At 42.2% G+C, this 24,500-nt stretch overlaps 1 protein-coding gene across 7 annotated transcripts in view; it reads right to left on the bottom strand.

The window, feature by feature from the left end:
* Positions 1 to 24,500, bottom strand: part of ralgapa2 (Ral GTPase activating protein catalytic subunit alpha 2) — a 113,899-nt gene that overhangs the window by 44,292 nt on the left and 45,107 nt on the right. For 6 of the 7 annotated variants that reach the window (XM_050062709.1, XM_050062712.1, XM_050062710.1 and 3 more), the window contains 17 exons: positions 23,759 to 23,844; positions 23,567 to 23,657; positions 23,208 to 23,381; positions 20,751 to 20,939; positions 19,916 to 20,109; positions 19,484 to 19,582; positions 18,206 to 18,361; positions 13,967 to 14,095; positions 11,927 to 12,055; positions 11,608 to 11,666; positions 10,145 to 10,253; positions 7,545 to 7,655; positions 7,194 to 7,262; positions 6,776 to 6,913; positions 3,456 to 3,633; positions 1,182 to 2,016; positions 387 to 458 (listed from right to left, as the gene is read on the bottom strand). In XM_050062709.1, coding sequence (XP_049918666.1) covers positions 387 to 458; positions 1,182 to 2,016; positions 3,456 to 3,633; positions 6,776 to 6,913; positions 7,194 to 7,262; positions 7,545 to 7,655; positions 10,145 to 10,253; positions 11,608 to 11,666; positions 11,927 to 12,055; positions 13,967 to 14,095; positions 18,206 to 18,361; positions 19,484 to 19,582; positions 19,916 to 20,109; positions 20,751 to 20,939; positions 23,208 to 23,381; positions 23,567 to 23,657; positions 23,759 to 23,844 — 2,818 coding nt within the window. The remainder of the gene's footprint in view (positions 1 to 386; positions 459 to 1,181; positions 2,017 to 3,455; positions 3,634 to 6,775; positions 6,914 to 7,193; positions 7,263 to 7,544; positions 7,656 to 10,144; positions 10,254 to 11,607; positions 11,667 to 11,926; positions 12,056 to 13,966; positions 14,096 to 18,205; positions 18,362 to 19,483; positions 19,583 to 19,915; positions 20,110 to 20,750; positions 20,940 to 23,207; positions 23,382 to 23,566; positions 23,658 to 23,758; positions 23,845 to 24,500) is intronic. The other variant, XM_050062714.1, reaches the window with a different exon arrangement.

Genomic DNA, 24,500 nt, shown 5'->3' with positions numbered 1-24,500 from the left:
GATATTGCCCAACCAAGTCTGGCCATCTGGGAGAATGAAGTCCAGTCCTGAAGGAAATCTTTAATAAGCTCCTGTCATTAGCAATATGTGGTGTACTTATTGATTGGACTGAGACAGACACAGTAAGAGCGGGACAGCAAGAGTGATAGGGGGAGACTTCCAGGGCTGTGATCAACAGGAGATGATACAAATTAGAAAGATCATCAGGGAGAAATGGAGGGAGGGGGCAATATAATCTGCTTGGAGCAACTGTATGATTTATAACCGCAGTTAATGTCACTTATGTAGAATCAGGTTTACCATAGAGTTGCTTTGACAGTTTGATGATAGATATACATTTGTACACATTAAATAAAAGTCAAGATCAAATTTATAAAGGTTATTACCACTGCCTGGAATCCAAGTTCTTCAGTTCCCTTAAGAGTTTGGAGTTTTTCTTCAACAAATGGAAACTTTTCCTGTTTGACAAAAACAGTCTCGATGAACAGTGATATTTTCAATTCTGTATATAAAAACACAATTCAGGAAACTGCCATACTGGCAGCAACAATGGGCATTTGAAAAAGTGGTATAATCTCCTGGCAAATTGTCAAAAAATAAAAAAATAAATAACAACAACAAAAAAACAAAACAAAACTGTTTTCAACTAAAGTTTTGTTTGTTAGACAAGATTAACAAAGGCAAAAGGCACAGGTGCAAACAGCAATCTCCTACTAGCTGTGCGCACATTGCACCACCACCATTAAGAGGTGTAAGCTTTTAATTTACGGGGAAGCACAGCAAAGATGTGGCTCTGCAAGGTAGACCTTAGTGAAAACAGCTGGGCACTTTTACCCTGTGGAGAGGAGATTAAGTCACTCGCGACTCCAGCAGGCTTTTAGCTTTGCTCTTTCTCTCTTTGTGTAACGAACTAACAGCTGAGTTACTTTGAGGATAAAGGTAGTAACTTGGGTTCAAAAACAGTATTAAGGCTGCAGGGATTCAAACACAATTGTGTGTGTAATTTTCTCTGTCATACTGTTAACATTTAAGATGTGGTTTGTAGACTGAATGATAAAGAAATAAGCAACAGACTCCTGTATGACTTCTTCCAACCCCACTCTCCTCCAATTGCCCCATTCTCCTTCTACTACAGTGCAAATCAGGCCACTGATTACAGCCAATTTTAGATGGTAGTGTACCTGCGGTCCCAAGAGTTCATGCCAAGGTCATTAAGTAGCAGCCGACAGAAGTAGAAAGGAGCCTTTGGTTCCTGGTGGGAGGGTTCCCTCTGGCAGGCGGCCCGAAAGCTTACATCAGCATCCCACCTCCTCACTTGCTCGTCTTCCTGCTGAGTCTGACGCAGAATGGCCTCCAGTATGGCGTTCTCTTGCTCTAGGTTCATGCCATGGGGTGAAGGGGCTGGCTGGTTGAGCCTGAGTTGTGGCTGGGGCAGACATTCTGGGCTGCTGTGGCCCAGGTCTTCCAAAAGTGTATCCAGAATATCAACCTCGTCCTCCTCGCAGCAGTCAGAGAGAGAGTCCGAGGCTGAGCAGTGATTTTTGTACGGTCCCTTTGTTGGAGAGCTGGGCTGGTTTCTGCTGTGAGTAACAGTAGTGGTAGCAGAAAGAGGGCGGTCAACTGCATTAAAAACTCCCACATCAACAGAGTCTTCCTGGGTGGTGCAGTAGAGCATTGCTCCATCCCACGAGTATTTGCCAGAGATGTCCCGGACGATGACACGCACTTGGGATGAAGGCTGGGGCGGCTGTCCCACAGTGGGTGTCTCCGAAGGTATCTGTAGGTAGGACACCAGTGTGCTATCATTGAAGACAAACAGCTGCAGGTTGGGGCTTTTGAAGACCTCGGAGGACAGCTCGGATGACTCCACGTACGGGTTGTCGTGGTTCTCGCTCACGAGGCTGTGGAGAAGGGCTGGGCCACCGCTAAGTGGATGATGGCCAAGATGGTTCACTAGGTGTGTCATGACCATCCGCGCTGTCAGCGGAATCAGCTCCATGTTCCGACGTCGCTTTTCTGGTGGAAGAGTAAGGGCAAGAAGATAAAAATACTGAGACCATCTCTGGAGGAAAATACACATGAGAAAGTGTAACACGTGGTCAATCGTTAAAGTTACTGATGGGTTTAGAATAATGCTGCCCATGGGACTATTTTTTATTATATGTCCAATGCACACTTTGCAAACCATATTTCAAAAGACCCACATTTGTGTGTAGACATGCTATCATCTCTGTTAGCTCTCTTTATACAAAGCCAAATCTCATTTATGATTACTAATAGGGGTACTTTATTCATTTCTCACAATAGCTTGGCCAGCACACCTCTAAGTAGGTAGCATCTAATCATGAGAGACAACTTTGAAAAGCCCATTGAGTCGTCTTACAATGGACAAGCGTTGAGACTGGCTGAGTGCTAATGAGAACCACCATCTTTACAGGCCGCGTAATAGGACTCTACTTAGTGAATTGCATTTATGTAAATGCACAGGTTTTTACTTCCAAGTGAAAGACATGCCATGCTTTATTCTGCAGTGATGTGGGAAAAACAAGAAGATGCACTCCTGCATTGTGACAGTGCTATCAATACCATCATCCCCCATCAAAGTGGAGAAAGCTCTTTAGAAAGCAGGCCAAGCCGCATTAGAGATGCACTAACCCTTTGATGTGACTTGATCAATATGAGGTGGGGGCATGAATATAACTAGGCCGGCACTCTTTGGTTTGCCCTTTTGATAGTGTTTTGTTATTTCAACTAAGAATCTGTGCAGCTGTGCACCAGAAAGCAGAGGTGTGGTGAAATTTTCCAGGCAAAAGCTACCGTTCAAATTTCTTACATTGTTTCAGTAGGCTACACTTTGTATTTGGGCTCTAAGGACTTTTCAGAAGTTGAGGACATCAGGGAGGGAGAGGAATACATTGCCTAATGGAATCACAAGGTCACAAAAAAAGAAGAAAAAAAAAATATGGCATTTTTATCTAAACCCCATAATGGGTCTTCTCTCTAGGGCTGAGTACTAATGCGAACATTCCATTCCCTGTGATGGTTGATTTCCTTTTCATACTTTTAATAAGATATTGACATTTAATGGAGAGCCTCCAAATGGATGGGCTACTCAGAGTGTGCTCTTCCCTGTAATCCTTTTTTGGATTTTTGGGGGGAATATATAAGTCTCTGTGGTCTGTCAGAAGCACAGTAGGAGCTGAGATGAAGTAGTGTGTCAAAAAAGTGATCCTAGATAGTCATCTGGGGTTAAGCTAGGATGTTGACAGCTGCCAACCACCACTTTAACTCCCTCACACATGCATACATAAACACACATACTATGCACCCAATAATTCATCATCATCATCATCATCATCATCATCATCATCATCATCATTTTATCTGCCAGCCCAGTGCAATCCTCCACAAAGCGGGTCGTAAAAAGAGGCATCAGGATGGCATCATGCCCTTACCCTCAGCTACGGTGAGTAGGTTGCCGAAGTCCGTGGTGGTTGTCTGGTAAGGTGGTGGCTCGAAGCTCTTTACCTGACCCAACATGAGGTCATAGTCAGTGGACAAGTCTGACAAGCTGAGGAGGTAGTGGCTCTGTTGGGTGTGCAGGTTGGAGCCGGACACGCAGCAGTGCAGCACCTGATGAACATGAGCAAAAGCGTAGGATTTAAGCTGCGTTTCCACCAAACACTTTTGGCATAGTGCCCTTAGAATTGGTGCGTAACCTGTACAGACATGTAGCAACTAGTAGACCTGTGTGTCTTCTCCAAGACCGTACTCTTAAATGTAGACGCGGTTGTTACGAGATAGTAACAGCCCGTCACTGCTCCATCCAGCTCTCGCTGTATTTACTCTTTACAGGTGGTAAATGGAATGAACTTGCACTTATACAGCGCCTTTCTAGTCTTCCAGCCACTCAAAGCCACTTGACACATTCACCCATTCACACGCTGGTGGCTGAGGCTACCGTGCAAGGTAACACCTGCTACTCAGTTAACATTCAAACACATTCACACACCAATGGCACAGCCCTAAGGAGGAGTGTCTTGCTAAAGGATACTTCGACATGTGGACTGGTGGAGCCAGGGATCAAATGCCGATCTTCCGATTTGTGGACGACCTGCACTACCTTGTGAGCCAGCGCCGCCCCTGTGATGCAGCGGTATGCCAGCACCTCGCTAATAATCCACGAAAAAAGTTTGCATGCCAACAAAAAAGAACAAGCTCGAGTGTTCTGAATCTGTCACAGTCAATGGGATACTTAAAACTAGAGTGTTTCTAGCTCCACGGGACAGAATGGAACAGTTCTACTGGTGCCTTACACAACTTACGACAATGGAAACGCAAAAATAACCATTTTAATGAACTGAATGGGACTCCTTGGTGGAAATGAGGCTTTCGTGATTCAGATTAAGTGTGCCTGGATAGTTTTTCTACATCATGACAATGATGGGCACTTTGATGACTGAACTTGAACTTTGATGTGCAAAGACATCGTCCTGCCAGATAATGGTGGTGTCTGTTGAGACGATGCACAGTGACACTCCTGCAGGCCTGCTCAAGACTGACATGATCCAGGAGCATATGAAAGGGGAATATATGCTCCATTTACATCATAAGGCGATGGAGGGAGGGAGGGAGAGAGGGAGAGAAAAGAGGGTCTTTATTGCCACTAATCCATTTCTCCTGTGATGTGTGAGTGTATCGATCTACATAACAGATGGCAGAGCATCCGTTGGCAGGGCTAGATAAGGCGCACTGGGGCAGTTGATTACAGCCATTGGACAGGTTTACACTGTTTGATTTAATTAAGACTTTATCCTTGTGCTCGGCTCCCACCACAAACATGCACGGTCTGCCACACACACAAACACACCTGTATACTGTATAATCTGAGTGGAGGTAAGGTGCCGCATGTGAGTGGTGAAGACATATGCCTAATGTATGCAAATGAGGGGGGCCTCTTATTCAGAGTAGAGCAACTTGGGTAAAGCCATGCAAAGGCTAATCCCATTCAGTACACACATACGCTCAAACTTGGCTGAGAGACGCTCTGAGAGGCAGGCTGGGCCCTGCCATCTGAAACAGTATTGTGTGGGGCAATGTAGACAGTATGTGGATGATTCTACCAAGCAGACCTCTGGGTGCATGGGGGGAGGGATTGGAGGCTTGAAGCTGAAAAGACCTGAACCAAACAGCTGCTACACCAAAGCCCCAAAGAGCTTCCTCTGTGGAGAGGTGGAGAGACAGAAAAGGGGGGGGGGGGGGGGGGGGGGCACAGCTGTGCTTGACAACTAAGTGACTGCACTTCGCATAGCAACAGTTCCTGGAAGGTAACACACAGTGAGACAAGCATACTGAGCATACTGTAGTTAGAGGGGCATATACTGTATGGAGACATGAATATGCCGATGCGCACACATAAATCAAATAATAACAATGCAAACAGAGAAACACAGGTGTGCACATGCACAAATGTACCTGTCCTCCCTCTCTCTCTCCCTCTCACGCATATATACACACAGACACACACACAGACACACACACAGACACACAGACACACACACACACACAGAGGGGTGGTGCAGCTGGCCGCCGAGGCAGGCTGAGAGAGCAGATGGAGAAGCTTGAGCAGAACTCCAGCAAACCAATGAAGTCTAATGCGATGTTGCCTTTTACGTCGATCTGCATGCTGTTAGTCACCAAAAAATAACTTTTCTCACTTTTCTCGTCATCTCAGGACAAATAGCATGATGACAACCTTTTTATTAGCAGGGTACAAGTACTGTGCTGATGTGTGATGGCTCGGTATTTAATGATAAAAACTGTAATTAAAGTAAGGTGAAGCATGAAAAATAAATGGACAACCCCTGCTACCCTGTCAGTGACACTGGCCAGTGATGGAATAAAAGCAAGATGTTTTCTATTAGGGAAGCTGTTCTCTGCTTGGTATGGAGAATAATTAGCGGGCAAGGTTATCTGTTGAAATGTACAGATTTCGGTCTTGATATTGTATTAATACTGTCACACCTTGTGATGCCTTGCTTAATATATTATTTCCAACGAAACCCAGAGGGGCCATGCCTTTTGTGTGCTGATAGACAACCAATCACGCCTAATTGTCTTTGCTTTCATAGCAGCTGCAGTCGCTCTCATATTAAGACATATTCCATTCAAATCTCCAGGACAAGCGTTTATAGCCTGAGCTTATCAACTGGACAAAGGGTCCTGTTTGAATAATTGGACCATTTCTTATCAGGGGTGACATCCTTACAAAGATCTGCCGTTGACCGCATCTGCCCAGACAGGAGGGAATGAATAATACCTCATTCATTTGTGCCCGAAGCTTGGCCCTCATCCTCAGGGTCAGGCCATAAAATAAAAGTGCTAGAGGGACAAATACAGAGAATTAAACTGAATACTGCATATTTTGTCTGTTTTAAATAAATGCAGTAAATGCTACTACAAAGCAAGTTGCAGGGGTTTTCTGCAGATGATAAATACCAATAACATGCGTCAGCTATGGTGGGTGCTTCTATGCTGTTGTGCCATTATAATGTTAAATGAGGCATAGTCATGAGGTCACGGTGGAGGTGAGTCTAATTAAAGTGGCAAGCCCATTTGGTGGGGGTGGGGTGGGGGTGTCAAAGCTGAAGTTATTGTGTCTGGGGGAAAACACTATAGATGTTTCAGAGGATATTGGGATGCACTCAGTAGTAAAAAGCTGCCATTCTTCAGGTTTGCAAAATGTCTGCTGAAACTTATAAATGAGTCTACCCACCCTGTAGATGTAGTCCAGCAACGGGGCCTTGTGGGATGTGCGGTCTTCCAGCGAAGGCATGGTGATGGGTTCCAGCAGCAGACTCAGAGGAACGGCCATGCACCAGTCCAACAGGCAGAGCAGCAGTGATACCATCAGCTAAGGAAGTGAGAAAGAAGATTGGTCATCAAACATAAAAACGAATGCGCAATGTGCAAATGTTGATACAGCAGAAAAAGAGCTAGAGAGTTTCCAGGAACAACAGTTAATAGATAAGGACTGCAAATACAGAAAAAGCAGAGACAGAGAGAGGTTTGGAGGAAAAGAGAACAAATCACTTCAGCGGAAACATTCCTCTGCAAATGCACCATTCCTACATGATAGATCAAGGGCCTTTAGATCTCAGCTATTTCATGTCCCCCTCCTTTCCAACATGTACCTTTTTGTCTGCTTCCACTGTTGAGTGCTCGGCGCTTGGCAACAAAAAGGCTATTGTGGCCACAAAGATCTGTGTTGGGACAAAACAAGGAGAAAGATAATTGGATGACACACTCCTATTCATCAGCTGAGTCAGGGCTGCGTGCTAAAATGGATGTGATGCCACGGGATGTAGAGTATGCATATACATGAGTAATGACTCATGTAAGACGTGCATTTAAAAGCTTAAGTGACTTGATAATAATTTCTCACTCAATTTCTTACTGTTAATATGTTCTCACAAGCCCCTAATGGCTACTGGCAGTTTAACTGTGTGTGTACGTGTGTGAGTGCACATGTGTGTGTATGTTACCTCAATGATTTTCTTAGGTAGAGTGGGCTCCAACTTCTGGAGATGTTCCCAGTGAGAGATGAGCAGCTGAAATACGTCACAGGCCACTTGAGCCACTGCTTTGTTTCCAAACTGGACAGACAAACAAATAGGAGGACAGGACAAGAAGCGGTCAACAGTGCAACGGATTTGTCTCCTTTCATTATAAGCAGCATTGACATAGAGGTTTTTGAGGTTAAATCAGTAAGTTTCTGTTATACGTTATAATTCTTGAGGCTTTTTATTCTGACTGCCTTGACTGGCTGAGTGAAGATATTCTTGGCTCTACTTCTACAGATTCTTGCTTTCTTGTTTTACTAATAATATTTTTATCAAGAGACATTCTCCCTTGTTCCATAATGAACAAAAGCTGTTTAGAAAAATGCTTGACTCTGAGGCAATTCTCATTAATTTTTTTCTGCTTTCTTCATGGAACCAAATTGGTGCAAGCTGGCAAGCAATGTGAAAAAAGGCATTAACAAATTATACAGATGTGTGCGATGATGAAAACTTTATAACTGTATGAACAGAGTCTTTATCCACTTAGATGTTGAGTAATTTAATTAGGATAAAATCTGTGCAATATATAAATTTATTAATATCTGATATGTACACTCAGCTATGCATGACTCTAAGGCCCTTTGCCTACCAAAGTGTTCTTTTCCCTGCCAAGCAGGGAGCATTTGAGAGGCACAGCATTTTTTCAAGTAAGATGCTTTGGTGGCATGTGGTTGCTATGATATGGAATATACGCAGAAATAAAAATGTTGGTAGAAGGCAGAGTACTTGCTAAGGATAAAGGGAAAGCTGAAGCATGTACAGACAGAGGACGAACGTGTCAGTCTATGTGGGTTCATGAGAGGAAACATACATTAATATATATACAGTATATAACATATTTCTACTCCATTGTTGTAGTTGTTGTTCAGCATTTGTACATGTATGATGTTACAGTTGCTCTTCGTGGTATTTGTCAATCCTCCATTGTGATTGGACGTTTTACCCAAAGTTGAACAATTTCCAACTATCAGTCCTCAGGAGAAAAAAAAAAAAAAAAATAGCAAATGGGCAGCACTAAGTGCAGAATGGACACTCAGCGCCTTGTCACGTTGCTGGTGTTTGTTGCATAGCCTAGATGCGCTGTGCACCCATTGCAAAGAATAGAAAAATGAAAATGCCGGCCTCAGGAAATAACACCTTGGTGGATACGGTCCCTAATGCTGACTTCATATGCTAATTGAATAAACAACTATAAAAATATTTTGTATGACATCTTTGATGTTGATGCTATATTTACAGCCAGGACAAAATATATACTGACATAAATTCGTATAAACACACAAGTACAGAAATAATATAAAGTGTTTTGACTGTGATGTGTTGAGCCAGAACATTTATCGATTTCCATTTTCCAGACTTCAGTGTTGTCACAGGTACATTTGTCTTTCAGACTTCTTGGAGGGGAACACTTACAATCTAGTTTATTACTAGTCCCATGTTAAATCTGTGTCACCAAAATACCAAACTTCATAAAAGGTAGAGAGACACTGCTGGTCGAAGATGGGGAAAAAGTTCAGGCACTCACTGACTGTGACAAAATTCAGAGTGATTTCCCATAAATTTAGTTTTTCACTTACTGTGCATGTAATCAGCATAATTTCATTTCCACTCCAAACCATGGCTCATTTTCTCCACACTCATTGCAGGAAAGAATTGAGCTGTTGACAATTTTCTTTCAAATGTGGATTTCTTTAGTGATTTGAAATTCTTTGTGGAGAAATAGAATTTTCCATTTCTTCCAGCTGAATGCCTCTCAACATGTAACAAGGGCAGACAATGTGGGGAGTGCAGAAATGGCCAAACACAAAAAGGGGCTCTGAGAGTTCAGCACCTGCTTTTAGAAAAGAGACTCTCAGTGCCACTCTTCCCCCTAGATCCCCCACACAGCCTATACCCTCTATTTTGGGGCTGGCTGAGTCTGTGTGTCAAGTTGTACAGGGGAGTGATTACTGCTCCATTAGAGAAGGGGGGGTCGTCGAGCAGGAAGCTGGGAGATGTAGCTGCTTAAATTGGCCCACATCTACTGAGAGCGAGCAGCCTGGAAATTACGCCACCGCCCCAAACCCTTTTCCATGAAAAACCCCCCACAAAAAAACAAAAAATTGCCACCACTGGTTCTCTGCATCTCTTCACTCAGGGAGAAAAGAGGGCTCTTCCAAAATATGCACGAGTAACATCACTGGACATGTTTTATTCTCACAGTTTTTGTCCACTCGCTATGTTGAAATTGTCCTGCAGTCCTTTTATGTAATCAACTATCATTTTTGTTAGTGCTAATACACTATAGGGCTTGTGTGGTAAAATGAACAAACAGACTGATGAAATCCAGGCTTCCTGCATCAATGTGTTTAAAGACGCTGTAACTAACAGTAATTTACTCTATTCAGAATATTTGGCTACAGATGCAATGGTCAACACAGCCCATGATTCAATTGCTTTTGGAAAAGTGCTGTTGTACTCTCTAAATCATATTGTACACACAAGTTAGCAAGTTAGCTTCCTTGCCTCAGAGGGTCACTGACCTTTAGTGTTACTCCCAGAACATTGATGGCATCTTTGACCTGGTGGTGGATGTTCTTCTGCGTCAGCTCCTCACAAACCCACAGACCCAGACTGCACACAGCAATGCACCTGAATGACAGGGTGAAAGCTTATGTTAATTCAGACTTCGAATTTTCCAAAATGTATTCACAAAACTGGCCTTGCATCACCGGACCATTTCACAAATGTGAATTTATTTAGAAACTCTCAGCTCATTTTCGATTTCACTGGCCATGGACCAAAATGCCTCTAGATGCAACTGGATAGACCTACAACCAATGAGTGTAACGACAGATGTGATGTGTGAACGACAGTCATGTAGCGCTCAGCGACAGGCAAGTGTGAACAGACTACAGTGTGCAGAGATGAGCTGTGATGGTGTAGCATGAACAAGTGTTTCTGTTTTTGCCGTCGGGGTTGGGAAACAGAACGTAAACACAAAGTTCCACATTAGCTGCAGCCATCTTCGTTGTTTTTGAAAACGCCTCAATGGTGCTCCTCTTTACTTAGCAAGGTTTATGTTTGCCGTTGTGTCCCTACCACAAGCCAAAAATGACGTTATCACGTATTTTGCATTAAGAACAAAGACTCGACAAGTTGTCCGTTAGTATTGAACCCACTCCATGTTAGATAAATGGCTGTGATTGACCCAAAGCTGGGTCGGCTGGAAATCTGTGTGAACGGGAGAGGGACCAGACAACTCTACCAGAGCAAATAAAAAACAAGCTTAACTATGTTTTCATTAGTTTATAGTCATGTAAAGCTTAGAATGAACCCTTCATATCTACTACCTTGCCTGAATCTGAGCGTTCGTGATACCTCAGTAAAATAAGGTTGGTCACCATCATGTCCCTTCAGTCTTCCCCTGATGAAGAAGATCATTGACCCAATGCAGGGGCTGGATATTGCTTATCCACACATATATGCACATTTCACCAGGTATCATTGGACCAACTGTTGTCTGTAAATAACCAACCTGTTGACGGCTAACCATCTGATCTATGCTGAGATCTAGCTGGAGCCCATAGTCTGATGCTGCTCGACTCTAAGTTACTGCAGCAACCTACAACCCAAGCTAACGTTCACTTTCTTTTAGCAGTAACTGTAACGAGCATCATGGAACAATTTATCACACTGACTGTGAATATTCATGTATCTTACGTGCCCCAAATCTCAGTGTGAAAACTCAGCATTTCCCTGTTTCTCTTTATGTTACAGTGTTTCTTTTCCCAAAGGGGGACACAGCATTGGTGATGATGAGATGCAAGTCTCTTCAGCATAGCATTATTAATTTAAACCGGTTTGTTTAAAGCACAAATTCGGAGACATAGTTCAGCTTCCTTTGCGTACGCTCTTGACGTCTTTGCTCGATGCTGGATCGTTTTGCCGGTCTGATGTATAGACAGTCTTACATAAGGAAAAAAAGGCATCACCAATATCATACCTGGCTCCTTCACAGTGTTCCTTTGTTGCCGTCTCTAGCAGGATGTTGACCAGATAATCCTGAACAGCAAAGACAACATGCTAAGTTTACTTTGTGTTCTCAAATGACAATCTAGGCCACTCAGTTCATTTAATACTTGCACAGATGTAGTGGCATTAATTGTAATATAAGACTTGTCAAATGGAATAATTCTTTATGAGAAATATTCAAGGCTCTTTCTCCATATTTTCTTCGTAGTGCCGGTGACTAATCCACTTAAAATATATAATGAGCAGTTTTGTACCACATATGTCCGATATGGCACATGTTGACCATTTACCTTGATATCCTCGTTGCTTACAATGATGTCATCAGAGCCAGGCACATTCTGTAGTACAGGAATCTGGAGGTAAAGGTTGGGGAAACACACAAGGGAGCCCAGGATTGTCTGAGCCTCCATCCTTGGAGCCTGGTAGAGACAAGAAAAAAAGAAAACAGGCTAACGTTTATTTCCGAAAGCTACCCACTTCCAAGAATCAGGAAGGCTGCTATCCGGGGAAAAGGGACTGGCGTGATCCAGCAGAATTAATTGTGTCTTTATTCATGATTCTGTTGACGCTTGACAGTATCTCTTGACACATGGTGGGTGTAGGACAACAAAATGACTGATTAAATGGACGGTGGATGCAGCTCTGAAGCAGATTGCCCAACAGTAAGAAACAACACATATAAACGTCCTTGTGCACTGTTCTTGACATATTATACAGTTCACAAAAGTAAGAGACAGTCCACACCAACTAACATGTTTGTATCTATGCACACTAACAATCTGGTTATCTTATCGGTCTGTCAACAACATAGTCTCTGCTAAGTGATCCAATTCTGGCCATGGTCATGCAAAATGTTTGCGTCACAAACCTGTGTTCATGTGAATGTACATCAGCTCACAATCCTAAAGACTGTGCATAGAACTTTCAACGATCAACCTGTTTGCATTTGTTTTATGGCAGAGGGGACAGTGCTACTGTGTTTAACGACCGTAATGACTGCAAACACGTTCATGTCCACAATAAATCAAACATGACAGCGTTATATTAACTTTAAATGTGACACTCTCAACATTTAATGAAACATTTTGTTTGTTCAAACTGTCTTGACTAATTGGAATTGGAAGAATGATCATGGTGAAAAATTGTATGGCAATATTTTGCAAAAATAATTTGTAGTATTAATTTCAGTGATAATTAGACAGTGATTTTCTTGCTAGCCAAAAAAGTTTCATACATTATTTCATATGTTATTTCGTGCCTCAGATTCTCCTTTAAAACTCCTACAAACAATTTAAACTTTTCAATGTCAAAAAAGGCTTGATTATTAAGATTATAATCATAAGAATCATTATTACAGGGGCATATTGTTATTAATAGAATGAATGAAATAGTTACTGAAGATCAGCAGCTATGAGGAGGAATTCAGTTTTTTTTATTTTGTTCAAGTTTCTTTCTTCTTTGTTCCACAACAAATAGTTCTTTGCATGTTTAAAATGGACCAATTGTGCTCCTTTTCTGGTTCATACTTGTATTTTGGGTTCCTACTAAAACATGTTTAAACACTTTAATGTTCAAAAAACACTTTATTTTCCTCATACTGTCTGTGCTGGCTGCACACACATGTATTCACCCTGTCTAATATGCTCCGTTTTAGGCCAGTCTCTTTAAACCCCCCTCCTGAAAAAGCCCAGTCTGCTCTGGGTCTTCTGCATCCCACCGTTTCTGCACCAGCATTGCAGTCAAGGAATAACTGTAACAGGGTATAGATGGACTTTCTACTGCAAAATAAATCACCAATAAAAGCTTCTAAACACAACTGGACATGTTCTAGCAGGAATACGACCTGAAATCAGACAGAAATGTTCAACACTGGCAACAAAGATTACATGTTTCCCTAAGGTTAGCATGTAGCTTCATGTAGCAGTGTAGGCTACGCACACTTGCATTAGTGTGCCTGGAGCAGATGACCATATAAAGAAATCAGTCACAAGTTGACGTCACCTTGTAGCCAAACGTTGGAAACAGAGTATTCACAACAGTCTGAAGCCTGAGGTTTTTGCTCACAGGTATTACTTTTATATTTGTTTAAAACTTTTGCCAAATTTAATATAGACATTTGACATTGTAGCATTATATACTGAATTATGAGAGAAAATAACAAAAAGCACAATCGCTCCCCTTTTAACAGTAGCTCTGAAAATGTTCAGTGACATTCGCGAAAAACTTTTAAACATGTTTACTATCTAAACACTTTTTCCAGTCCTTGAAAACACTTTTAAATTGCAGTTTGATTCACATGACATATCTGAATGTTAAAAGTGTGTGCGTACCTCCGATGAGTCAGAGCTGAGAACGCAGGCAGCAGCAGTGATGAAATCTCCGATGAGCATGGTGAAGCCCGGCAGGCCAAGCAAGAAAAAACGAGGAGAGCAGGAGCGGATGATGGTGTTCAAAATATCCTGATGAAAAACATGCACACACAAATGTTAATAGGAGGCAAACTGTAATAGTTGGTAGCCATCAACAACTGAGTTGACTTGATACAGGAATAAACAGCTAAGCACTTCTTCTGTATGTTTACAGTTCGATGGGATTTTTGCATTTGGTATGAGCACATGGACTCAGTGTGGGTGGAGGGAAGCAGAAGTATTTGGTAAATGGGCCACCATGTGAGCGACATGGCAGAGGAAAAGCTTTTTCCTCCAACAGGTAGGCTAAGCATTTTAAGTGTGTTGGGGAGAGTAAGGCACTCAACAGTACATGTCACTAAAGGACAGAAAAAAAACAGAGTGGTAAAGGAGGACAGAAAGAGAGAGGGAGAGAGAGGGAGGCAGCAGATGGATTGTTCACAGAGGATAAGAGAAAGAACAAAAGACCTCAACTTTCGTGAGCTACACATACACACTCAAGCAAACCTGTAATTAAAGTAGGTGACAAGGTATTGTTTTGCTGAGGTACGGGTGGCTCAGTGGCAGATGGGTGCTCTTTCAACATTGACATATGCTGTACTGCAGAGCGCTCTGCACAAAGTGCTCAAGTATGTACAGTGCAATGCCAAGAGCATAGAAAGCCCGCAACAGGTTTCCCATGCTATATTTAGAGGGTAAATGGTTATTTTTACTCTTCATTTGCAGGAAAATGATTTTAATTGAAAACCAAAAACATATTGGTATGAGAATGTATCGTCTCAGTGAGGCAGAAAGATTGTTCTGTCTCTTATCTGAGACATGTGTGTGCATATTTGTGTACAAAGGCAAGGTCCAGGCTAGAAACACCTGCCGTCTTGGCCATAAACTTGTGTAAATCGGACAGTTCAAACATCAGCCTGAACCGAAGGCTACCTTAGCAAACACACGCACACACAATCTCTCTCTCTCTCTCTCTCTGTCTCTCGGACATGCACACACACACTGTACCACCTATCTATCTGGGACATTAATCACCTGAAGCTTTGGTAAACAGGGAATGCAGGTGAACAAAAGAGGAATAGAATAAACACGCAGAGGCAATCCAACGTGATGCACCGCACGTGGAAAATTGGTGGGAAGAGCTTTAGGATTGAGGGCCCATTTTACCCTCATTTTGTTGGTAATTGACCTCTGAAGCATAATGTGCAGTGCAGTCAGAGGTAATTAGCATGCAACAAACTGTTGCTTGATTGCCTGAAATGAGCATTTTAGAGGAAGCCACAAATGTAGAATGCAAAGTGTTTTTCTATTGTATGTGTAAGTAGAGGGAACCTGATTTGAGGTGTGTGTGTGTGTGTGTATAGACATGGGAAAACAGCCCCACATGTGGCTCTGCGTTGGCAGTAGGAATGGCCCCCTGCATCAACAAAAGGTGCATTAACGTAACTCTGAATAGAGCCACCTCAGGCCTTTCCATTTGGCCTCATCTCGGGGAAATCATGCTCTGTCCACCTGCTGGTCCCCGGGGGGACATGATTCAGGCCAGTATTACGTCACTCTCTGTAAGTTTTTTGTCTCAGTTACTCAACATGGACGTTTCCAGTTTAGTTTTGGCCAGATCTCCTGGTGCAATTTAACACTGCTATCATCCCTCTGAATATCTGGGGTTTTCCCTTCTTGAGCTGTGAGGAAGGAATATAAGCCACCTACATAACTTATGAGATGAGAGGTTTAATCAACAACCATGTTTGTGGCTTAAGGGTTAACTGTCACATTTCAACCTCTATTTTGGCACGTAAAAGACGAACTGAAATTGAGGAGGGGCCAGTATTATTCTGTCCACCTGTACCTGGCATGTTATATGTCAGTGCATGCCAAATTAACTGGTGTCTTAAAGGAGCTATATGTAAGAAATCTAAAGCAAATAGTTGTAAAATCCTCCTAATATGTCACAGAGACTAAGGAATAATGTTCATATAACATACTGATCTCACTGACAACAATAGTACAGCCAGAATATTTGCATTTAAAAAATTTTTTTACGGTCTGCAAATCATGTTTATGTTTTGAATTTGTGTTTTGGCCTGTTGTGCCACCCACCGCCGTCTACCAGTCACGCAGTCAGTAGAGTCTCAGCATCAGTTACAGTTACGACTGAGCTACAGCAGCACGGCAAGCAGCATTAGCAGTGTCCCAGTACATAGCATTAGCATTCTCCTCAGCTGTATCCCAGCAGCAGCATTAGCAGCAGAGAAGCCGGACTTGCTCGAACGGTCCGCTGGAAAACCGAAGATCAAGGACGCGGTGACGCGGCCCTGCCACGGCAGCCGCCCGTGGGCAAACAAATCAGCTGCTGCTGTCCAGCAACCTCGAATCTGTAGGGGAGGGGGGGCGGACACGACTCACGGCAGTATTTTGAATTTGAGTGCAGTAACCGTTTTGGCCACATTCTTACATACAGCGCCTTTAAGTGTATATGCACAGTAGATATGTTTTCTTAACACCACTATACTTCACGAAATATGCTGTTAACTACAACAGTTCAGACAGTGGACCTATTAGATAGATTACTGCTATTGTGCTATGGCCATGCCTTTGTGAGACCAGTGACCAAAGGATGACAACCAGGACAATAGCCCTGACCTTGGCACTCTGTCAGATGGAGGGAGCATCCCTCTGAGGGAACTGTCATTTTTTTCTCTAAACTTAGAATTTAATCTGGAGGATTTACACTGGGATCCCCCGTTGTCTGTAAAACACGGCTGTTTAAGGCACATATTATGAACAGGTAGTCTAAATAAAATGATCGACCTGTAAGGTACATTATTTTAAGATACAAAAGTACAGTACATACTATATATAAAAACCAAAACTAGATATTTGTTTAACTAACTGCACAAAGATATTAGATGGTTTGAAGACCAGCCTGTAGCAATGGCTACTTTAATCATGTAGACTAATTGAAAAACTAGTGCATGAAAAGTTGATAGATAAAAGAAATGTATAAATATGTACGATGGATTTGGAAAGTATATGCTTTTTCCTTGTTCTGGGTGGGGGATGTGGATAGGAGCAGAGAGGAAGGAGGAGGGGGGGAGAGTAAGAGCCACTTTCTTATGTTAAGCAGGCGTGCGGCTGTCCTCTATTGTGTGGCGTGAGGACTCTTTTCTCCGGCCAATTTGAGCATGCTTCAGTGGCCAGCCTGGCTCTGGCCCCCCCGACGCATTATACAGAACCACAACAAAAGCTGGAGAATGTTGCCTTGTCCCTCAATGTGCCCCCCTCATTGCTCTACTCTATACTACGTTCCCCAGGCTCCCCTCCCGCTCCTTCACACACTTGCATACACACAGACAGGCAGGCAGGCAGGCAGGCAGGCCAGCCTACTCTGGGCCCCTGGCCGACGTGTCAGTCTAACGGAGCGCGACAGACGTCAATCCTTAATTAATCACGTATACGCGGCAGGGGCTCAAAACATTATTTAACGACATGGAAAACATTCTAATAAGCTTGTCGCACTGCCAAGGCGCAATAGAAACCCAGCCAGGAGGGCATATATATACACACACACACACACACACACACACACATGCATCCAAATCACCCCCCCACCCACACACACTTTTATCCTTGTCCTTTGTTTTGAGGGACTCCATTCATCTCCACTCAGCTTCGTCTGGATGGAAAGGAGCGAGGCCAGATTTAAATACAAGGAAGGGTGTGGCTAAAGGAGGTGGAAGATGCCAAAACATACGGGCATTCTTCATCACCACTGGTTGACATGCTGTTTTTTAAAATCACCAGCTGAATCGAAGCCTCAACCATCTCAAATTACACTGCACCTATATGACCCCTGTCCTCACTCATGTCAGCTAAGGTCCTCGTGTTGGTCTTAAATATATAAAATGAACCGGCACTGGACACAAATGAGGTGTAGATGATAAGCCAAGGCCGTACCTAATTTATACTGAGAACTAACAGGTGAATAGGAATCACTGAGTCACATCACACAGGAAAAAGTAGATCACCACTACAACCCATCGTTTTCCAGTTTTAAACCAGGCTAATGCCTGTACCTCACGAGTTTGACTAGTGCGCCATCTAGCAGTGAATAAAAGAACAACTGGCAGCCATGTAGTAGGTGCCACCTGCTGGCTGTACCTGGTCATTGCTGGTGATGCCCTTGTGCATGATGTGGTAGAGGTGCACCAAGAAATCACTGTTGGGGAGCACATCCTGGTGCCTGGTCATCATCTCACAGATCAGCTTGTAGGCCTGCAGCTTGCCAGCCTTATACTCAGCTGGTAGCATGGTGGCCTGTGGAGGAGAGACAGATTTCTGGGGTCAGTATTATTAGTAGTAATCATGTAGTGAATCATTGTAAAGAAGAATAAGGCTTCTTGTGCATTTTGGCCCACACATTCTGTAAACAGCAGTGTATATTTGGAACCACACCTATACCTAAATCATAACTTTTTAAATTAAGAATGGCTTTATTCCTTTTTATTTCTTTATTGACACCTTCACTGTACGATTTATCAAAACATGCTACTATGGTTCATTTATTGGTTTATTACAAACATAAATGCACTCAATGAAAATAAACAGGGTTATTTTAAGGGGCAAAGTGGTTTTAATTCCATGTCTAATCTAGCCTTTGTATTGGTTTTTAAATTAAACTACTGACACATAAAAAACCCAAAAATAACTCTAATGATAAATAAAGACAATTCATTAATTTGGTCATTCATTAAGCTCATAAATGTCTGTGTGGGGTATATGGAAAATGCTGCACTTTTAATGTAATGCTCAACGTTACTGCACAGTCCTCGAATTTCTGCCAGGTGCTAAAAACCTAGCCTAGCTACCAGTAGGCTACAAGCCGGATGACATCGTAGGTGCATAGACCGGTTTCAGAAAGACAAGAACAGCAAAACTAATCATCTCTAAATGTGAATCCTCAGGTTAATTTGAAAGGTACAAATAGCGGGAAAATGCCTTACTATCCACTCACCATAACATCAACTCTGTCGGAGTTGTTGTTTTGCGTGTTTTTGGGGGACAGGGTGTCTGAGGGTTCTCCCCCAAGAACGTCTGAGCATCAAACACTTTAGTTTCTGCATTCTGGAGAATTTTAATGCACCAATTTGTGCCTTTTCTGCATCACTTTCTAGTGTGGAAATTTAATGGTACTGTATCTATGCTTCAATTGCGCATGGCTGCTTTTTCTTTCCATTTCATGGCAGATTGCAACCATTGCTTTTGAGCATGCATACTGTCACTGCCCATTTTAACTGAAGCACTATAGTATGAATTGCATTCTAGCTGTTCACCGTAATAATGTCCTCTGCTGCATTCATAGTTTTATTGTTCTAAATATTGAGGGGGAAATGCCAAAATGTTTGCAGTGCTGGAGAACTTTAAACTGATTGTGGATACCCTAAAGAGCCAGGAGGCCAACATTCGAAGAGGAGGGATGAAGGCAGGCTGGGGTGGAGAAGACTGGTTGTCCACACTGATCCCGAGATTGTCCCGGATCTGTAAGCACACATTCACTTTCAGTCAATACAGGTAACCATCATGAAGAATCTTTAAGGGCTTGTGTTCTTGAATGATACATCCATTGACACAGACACTGTTAAGCTAAAATAAACATGCACTGTTTCATCAACATAATTAGATCCTCAAAACATAACTGTTTTATATGCAAAGAGCACTTAAATCAATCACCAGGCATTTTATAGAAAGTCATTACATACTTACATTTCATGCCTAACTATCTCTTTGTAAGAGAGGGAATATATATATATTTTTTGTTTCATTTGAGATCAAATGTTTTACATAAAAGGGGTTTTTGTCTCTCCAACTCACCTTGGCCAGCTTGTGCCAGAGATCATAAAGGCAGGAGAAGACCTTGGCATGGATTTTTGGGCAGCGGATGTTGTTGACATCTCCCAGGATACCCAAAATCCTCCTCCACAGGACGAAGGCTGAATCAGCATGCCAACCGGTCAGGGTCCCACCCGCAATTATGCTCACGTCATCAGCCAGACACTCACTACTGTCTGCATGGTCAGAGAGAGTGTTTGTGTTTTGGGTTAGAGAATAAATTAATTGGTAACACATGAATTTGTAGCTGCTGGTACCTGATACATAATATACTAATTTACAGATGGTATGGGATTCAGTCAACAAAAGCACAACACCTTTTATAAAAGTCTTTTAAATTTAGAAATATGTTTGTAATACATACAGCCACCCTGTCATTGTTTGAGCAGTGGTTGACTATATCCTCAGTCTCTCTGTGCTTTTCCCAAATGCATCCAAGCACCTAGTTCTTTGCTCACTGAAATTGACCAAAGCACTGAAACACTTGGGAAACATGCACAAATCACATGCATCATCCAAATGAACTCAGGTTGAATTGTGGGAGGACAGTGCCACCTAGTGGGCAGCAGAAGGACAATGGGGAGTGGAGGGAGGGAGGCCAGGAAAGGACACAAAAATGGATGAAGTGTGTAGATGATCTGAGGTGATTTTTAAATTAAACAGTTTTCAGCTCTTCTGAGCAAAATGTGCACAATTAAAATCAGATACACACAATGCATGTTTGAGCTCAAGAAGAAGCAAAAAATCAAATAAAGATCATGGAGAGTCAATGGTAAATGAGGACTCGATATGATGAGTAGCAGCTAGTGAGCAGTACCCAAGTGGTGTGGCATGTGTAAGACAGACTGATGCATGTTGTCATCCAGGGGGCACTCCCGTGGGCACTCTGTGTGCACCACCAGGGCTGGTGAGGCGGGCGGGTTCTGGGGGTAGTGGTAGTGGTGGTGGTGGTGGTGGTGGTGGTAGGACGGGGGTGCAGAGTGGGGAGGGTGGGCACAATCAGGACCTAAAAACGACAGGGGGGGGGAGGGATAAAATTGGGTGTGAGGAAGGGAGGGAGCACAGGGACAACAGAAGAGTGACAACTTCATGATGATCACAATGTACGACAACACAAAACGAAGGTTACGTGCAAGGGTGGGAGGGGCAGAGGGGCAACGCCAATCTCTCCATCAATAATAATGAAAAGAGGAAGGGTTGATAGCAGAGGGATTTTTTTTAATAGGGATTTCCCTATTAAAATAAAAATAGCTGCAAACAAATTTTACAATTCTGTCTAAAATCACTGTAGACCACAGGTCACTTTCCTTTCACAAAATTTCACAATGCACAAGCACACATACTGTCAGCAACTTTAAAAGTCTTAACGACTGAGCCAAAGAGGTACTGCAGCAAGAGCAAGATGGCGGCACGCAGGGTGCCAGGCAAGAGTGGCGTTCTGATAACGCTTTTAGTTTTTACTATCGGCTACATTGTGGAGATTCAAAAAGTAGCGGGGTGGCTCTCCGATAATAGGCTTTCTCTTCACCTTGGAAAGACTGAGTCCATTCTCTTCGGAACTAGACCCAAATTGAGAATTTCACCCAATTTTGAGGTAAAATTTGGGCAGTCAGTAATTACGGCAAAAACAAAAGTTTACTACCTTGGATGTGTTGGATATGGCCATGAAAGCACACAATAAGATTACCAACAGAACAAAATTTCTGGCAAGAAATGCAAATATACTGGATTCAGCAACTTTAAAAACCTTGGCTGGAGCATTAGTACTATGCCATTTTGACTATGCTGCCACCTTCTGGTATAGTGGCACTGCACAGTCTCTTAAAAACAAACTGCAGACTACTTAAAACAAGTTAATTAGAGTTGTTTTGAAGCTGCATCCCCGCGCTCATTTGGATTCAGTCCATTTCAAAACGATTAATTTCTTAAATGTGGAAAAAAGGGTGGTGCAGATTAAAATGGGCATTGCCCACAAAATAGCTTTTAAAAATGCACCTCCCTACCTTGCTGACCTTTTTAATCCAGTGAGAGCTACACACTCTCACAATACCAGAGGCAGCCAAACAAATTTTGTTCCCTTAAAATTTAAAACTAAGTTCGGGAAAAATACCTTTTCATACACTGCAGCTTGCCTGTGGTGTGATCTTCCTGTTTCTCTCAAATTAATCTCAAATGAGAGAAATTTTAAATTCAATCTTAGGAAATGGCTGACTAATTGAAGATTCTGTGCTTTCTGGTTCCAATAAAAAAAAAAAAGTAAAAAATTTTTTAAAAATCACATGTTTTTAGGGGGTTGTTTGTGTTTAACTATGCCAGTCTTTCCTGTCACTGACACAATTGCCAGCTTTTATTGTCATCGAGGACCACAATGGAAATAAGCCTTTGGGCTCTATTGTGTATTTTAATCCTCAACGATTTTTAATTAATGTATATGAAACTGATCTGCAGTTACTCATGTATGTTTTTTAATTGTTGTCAAAATAAACCTACCTACCTACCTAGCATACTGACAAGCTGATCAAGTTTCCTTACTGAGTCACTCGACCTGGGGTGAGGTAATTGGAGGCACCAAAAGCCCAGCTAGATGGGACACACCTCACATGAACCCACTGAACTGCTGAACTCTTTCAACTCATTTTTGCTTATCTAGGGTCATTTTGTTTAACTTCTCAACAGGGCTAAATTCTACAGGTTTACGGCTAACCCTGTGTTTAAACGTGCTCCTGATCACAGCACGGTTGTCTTATTTTAAAGAAGCTACAAGGAGTTGTCAAATAGTCTCAATTTAATACTGAGGTCTATATATGACCTACATAAGCAAAGAAGACCACCAGCTGAAAGACTGGCTATTTCTATGCAGTTATTCTAAATGCCTGACCCCAGGTCCAATTCCCTGCATAATCAGGTGAAACCATTTACAGCATGCAGATTGAAAGAGCCTTTGTCAACATTTTCCCAGATAGTTCGCCAGTTTAAAGGAAGCAGGAGGAGATTTTTCTTTAGAGAATTTTATGTTTGATGTTATATTATGTGGTGATGGCTGATATTGCGGCAGGATCAGCAAAGAGTAGGTGAAAACAATTGACCCAAACACAATCAAAGCTTAAAGGGACAGTATAGGGACAAATATAAGTTCCTTGTAGTTGCTTTAAACTCACTGTCAACCTATGTGCCACAAAGAGTGCCTGTATTTTCTCAAAACAGATTGTAGTTAATTGTAAAATATAATAAAATCTGAAATAGAGGGGCAAAATCTGTTTAATGTGCTCAATACCTGCGAGAGCCTCATTATGGCTGAGCAGCAGACTCCCCTGGCTCTGGGGGTCAGTTGTCACATCCATGTGGGCTGATTGTGTGGACTGAGTGTCAGCTTCCTCATCAAAAGCCTGCCAGGTGACCTCAGCTTCATTGAGGTAGCCGTTGGACGTCTCACTGCTTATACTCTCACCTAGGTAGAAGTGAGTGAATGAGGTGGATAAAGGACAAGTGTTAGAAGTTAATACAGTATGATGAATTGTATTGGCTGTGTAAGGGAAAGTAATCATTCATGTGAAACATCTAAATTAAAACACAGCTACACAGAAATTACACTGACAATCATTAAAAAAAATAAAAAGTGATGTAATCTCTAACTTTTCTCTCTGAGCTTGGGTCTTGTGTGGTTCGTGTGTCCCTCAGCATTGCACTCTGTCTCAGCGGGACTGCTGCTCTGCCGGATGAGGATCTAGGAGCACAGGAAAAAACGTTAAGGAAGAGATACTCCTATGGACCAATCTTATTTCATTGCTTTGACTTAATACTATAGTACAAAATGATTCCTCTCACCACTGGTGGCTCACTGCTCTCTCTCCTCCCCTCAGATGTCCTGCTTTCAGAGCCACAGGAAGTAGGGGAGTACTCTCTCTTCTGGGCTGAAGTGCAACAGGCAATGTTATTAAAAAGGCAGAGAAACCAAGATTAATTTATCTTAAAAACATATCTCTTTACTATGACCTTTATGTTGTTGAGTTTAATTTAACAGGTAAAAATGTGTTTTTTTAACATCAGGCCAAGAACAAGAACTGGCTCATTTAGAAATCTTTTTTTTTCAATGAGCACAGTCCCTATCAAATTAACTATTACAAGAGAAATAAAAAATGCTTCAAAATCTATATGTGAACGCACTCAAAATGCCTGATTTCCCTCACATCATCCCTATAGGTAGTAAACATGAATGAACTGTCTCCAGTCACCCTAATAAAAAGATGCAGACATCCATATTAAATGTTTAATTTTATATATAAAACAGCAGATATCACATCTCAACATATATTTCAAAATGCACACTAGTGCTATATGTATCCATCAAAGGACTACTTAAGACTTCAGACCCCAGTCTAATACTATTTCACCATCAGTAACTATGGCCTACATCTCTATTATCTGACCATATGTCAACAAATCTGAACATAAAATGCTTAAAGGGATAGTTCAGATTTTTTGAAGTGGGGTTATATGAGGTAGTTATCCATAGTCAGTGAATTACATAGTTAAGAGAAGTACTGACATGGAAGCTGCTGTGGACGGT

This window comes from Epinephelus moara, chromosome 14 (genome assembly GCF_006386435.1).
Source record: "Epinephelus moara isolate mb chromosome 14, YSFRI_EMoa_1.0, whole genome shotgun sequence".
NCBI lineage: Eukaryota > Metazoa > Chordata > Actinopteri > Perciformes > Serranidae > Epinephelus > Epinephelus moara.
Note: the sequence above shows the minus strand (reverse complement) of the source record. Positions and strands in the feature narration are given on the sequence as shown.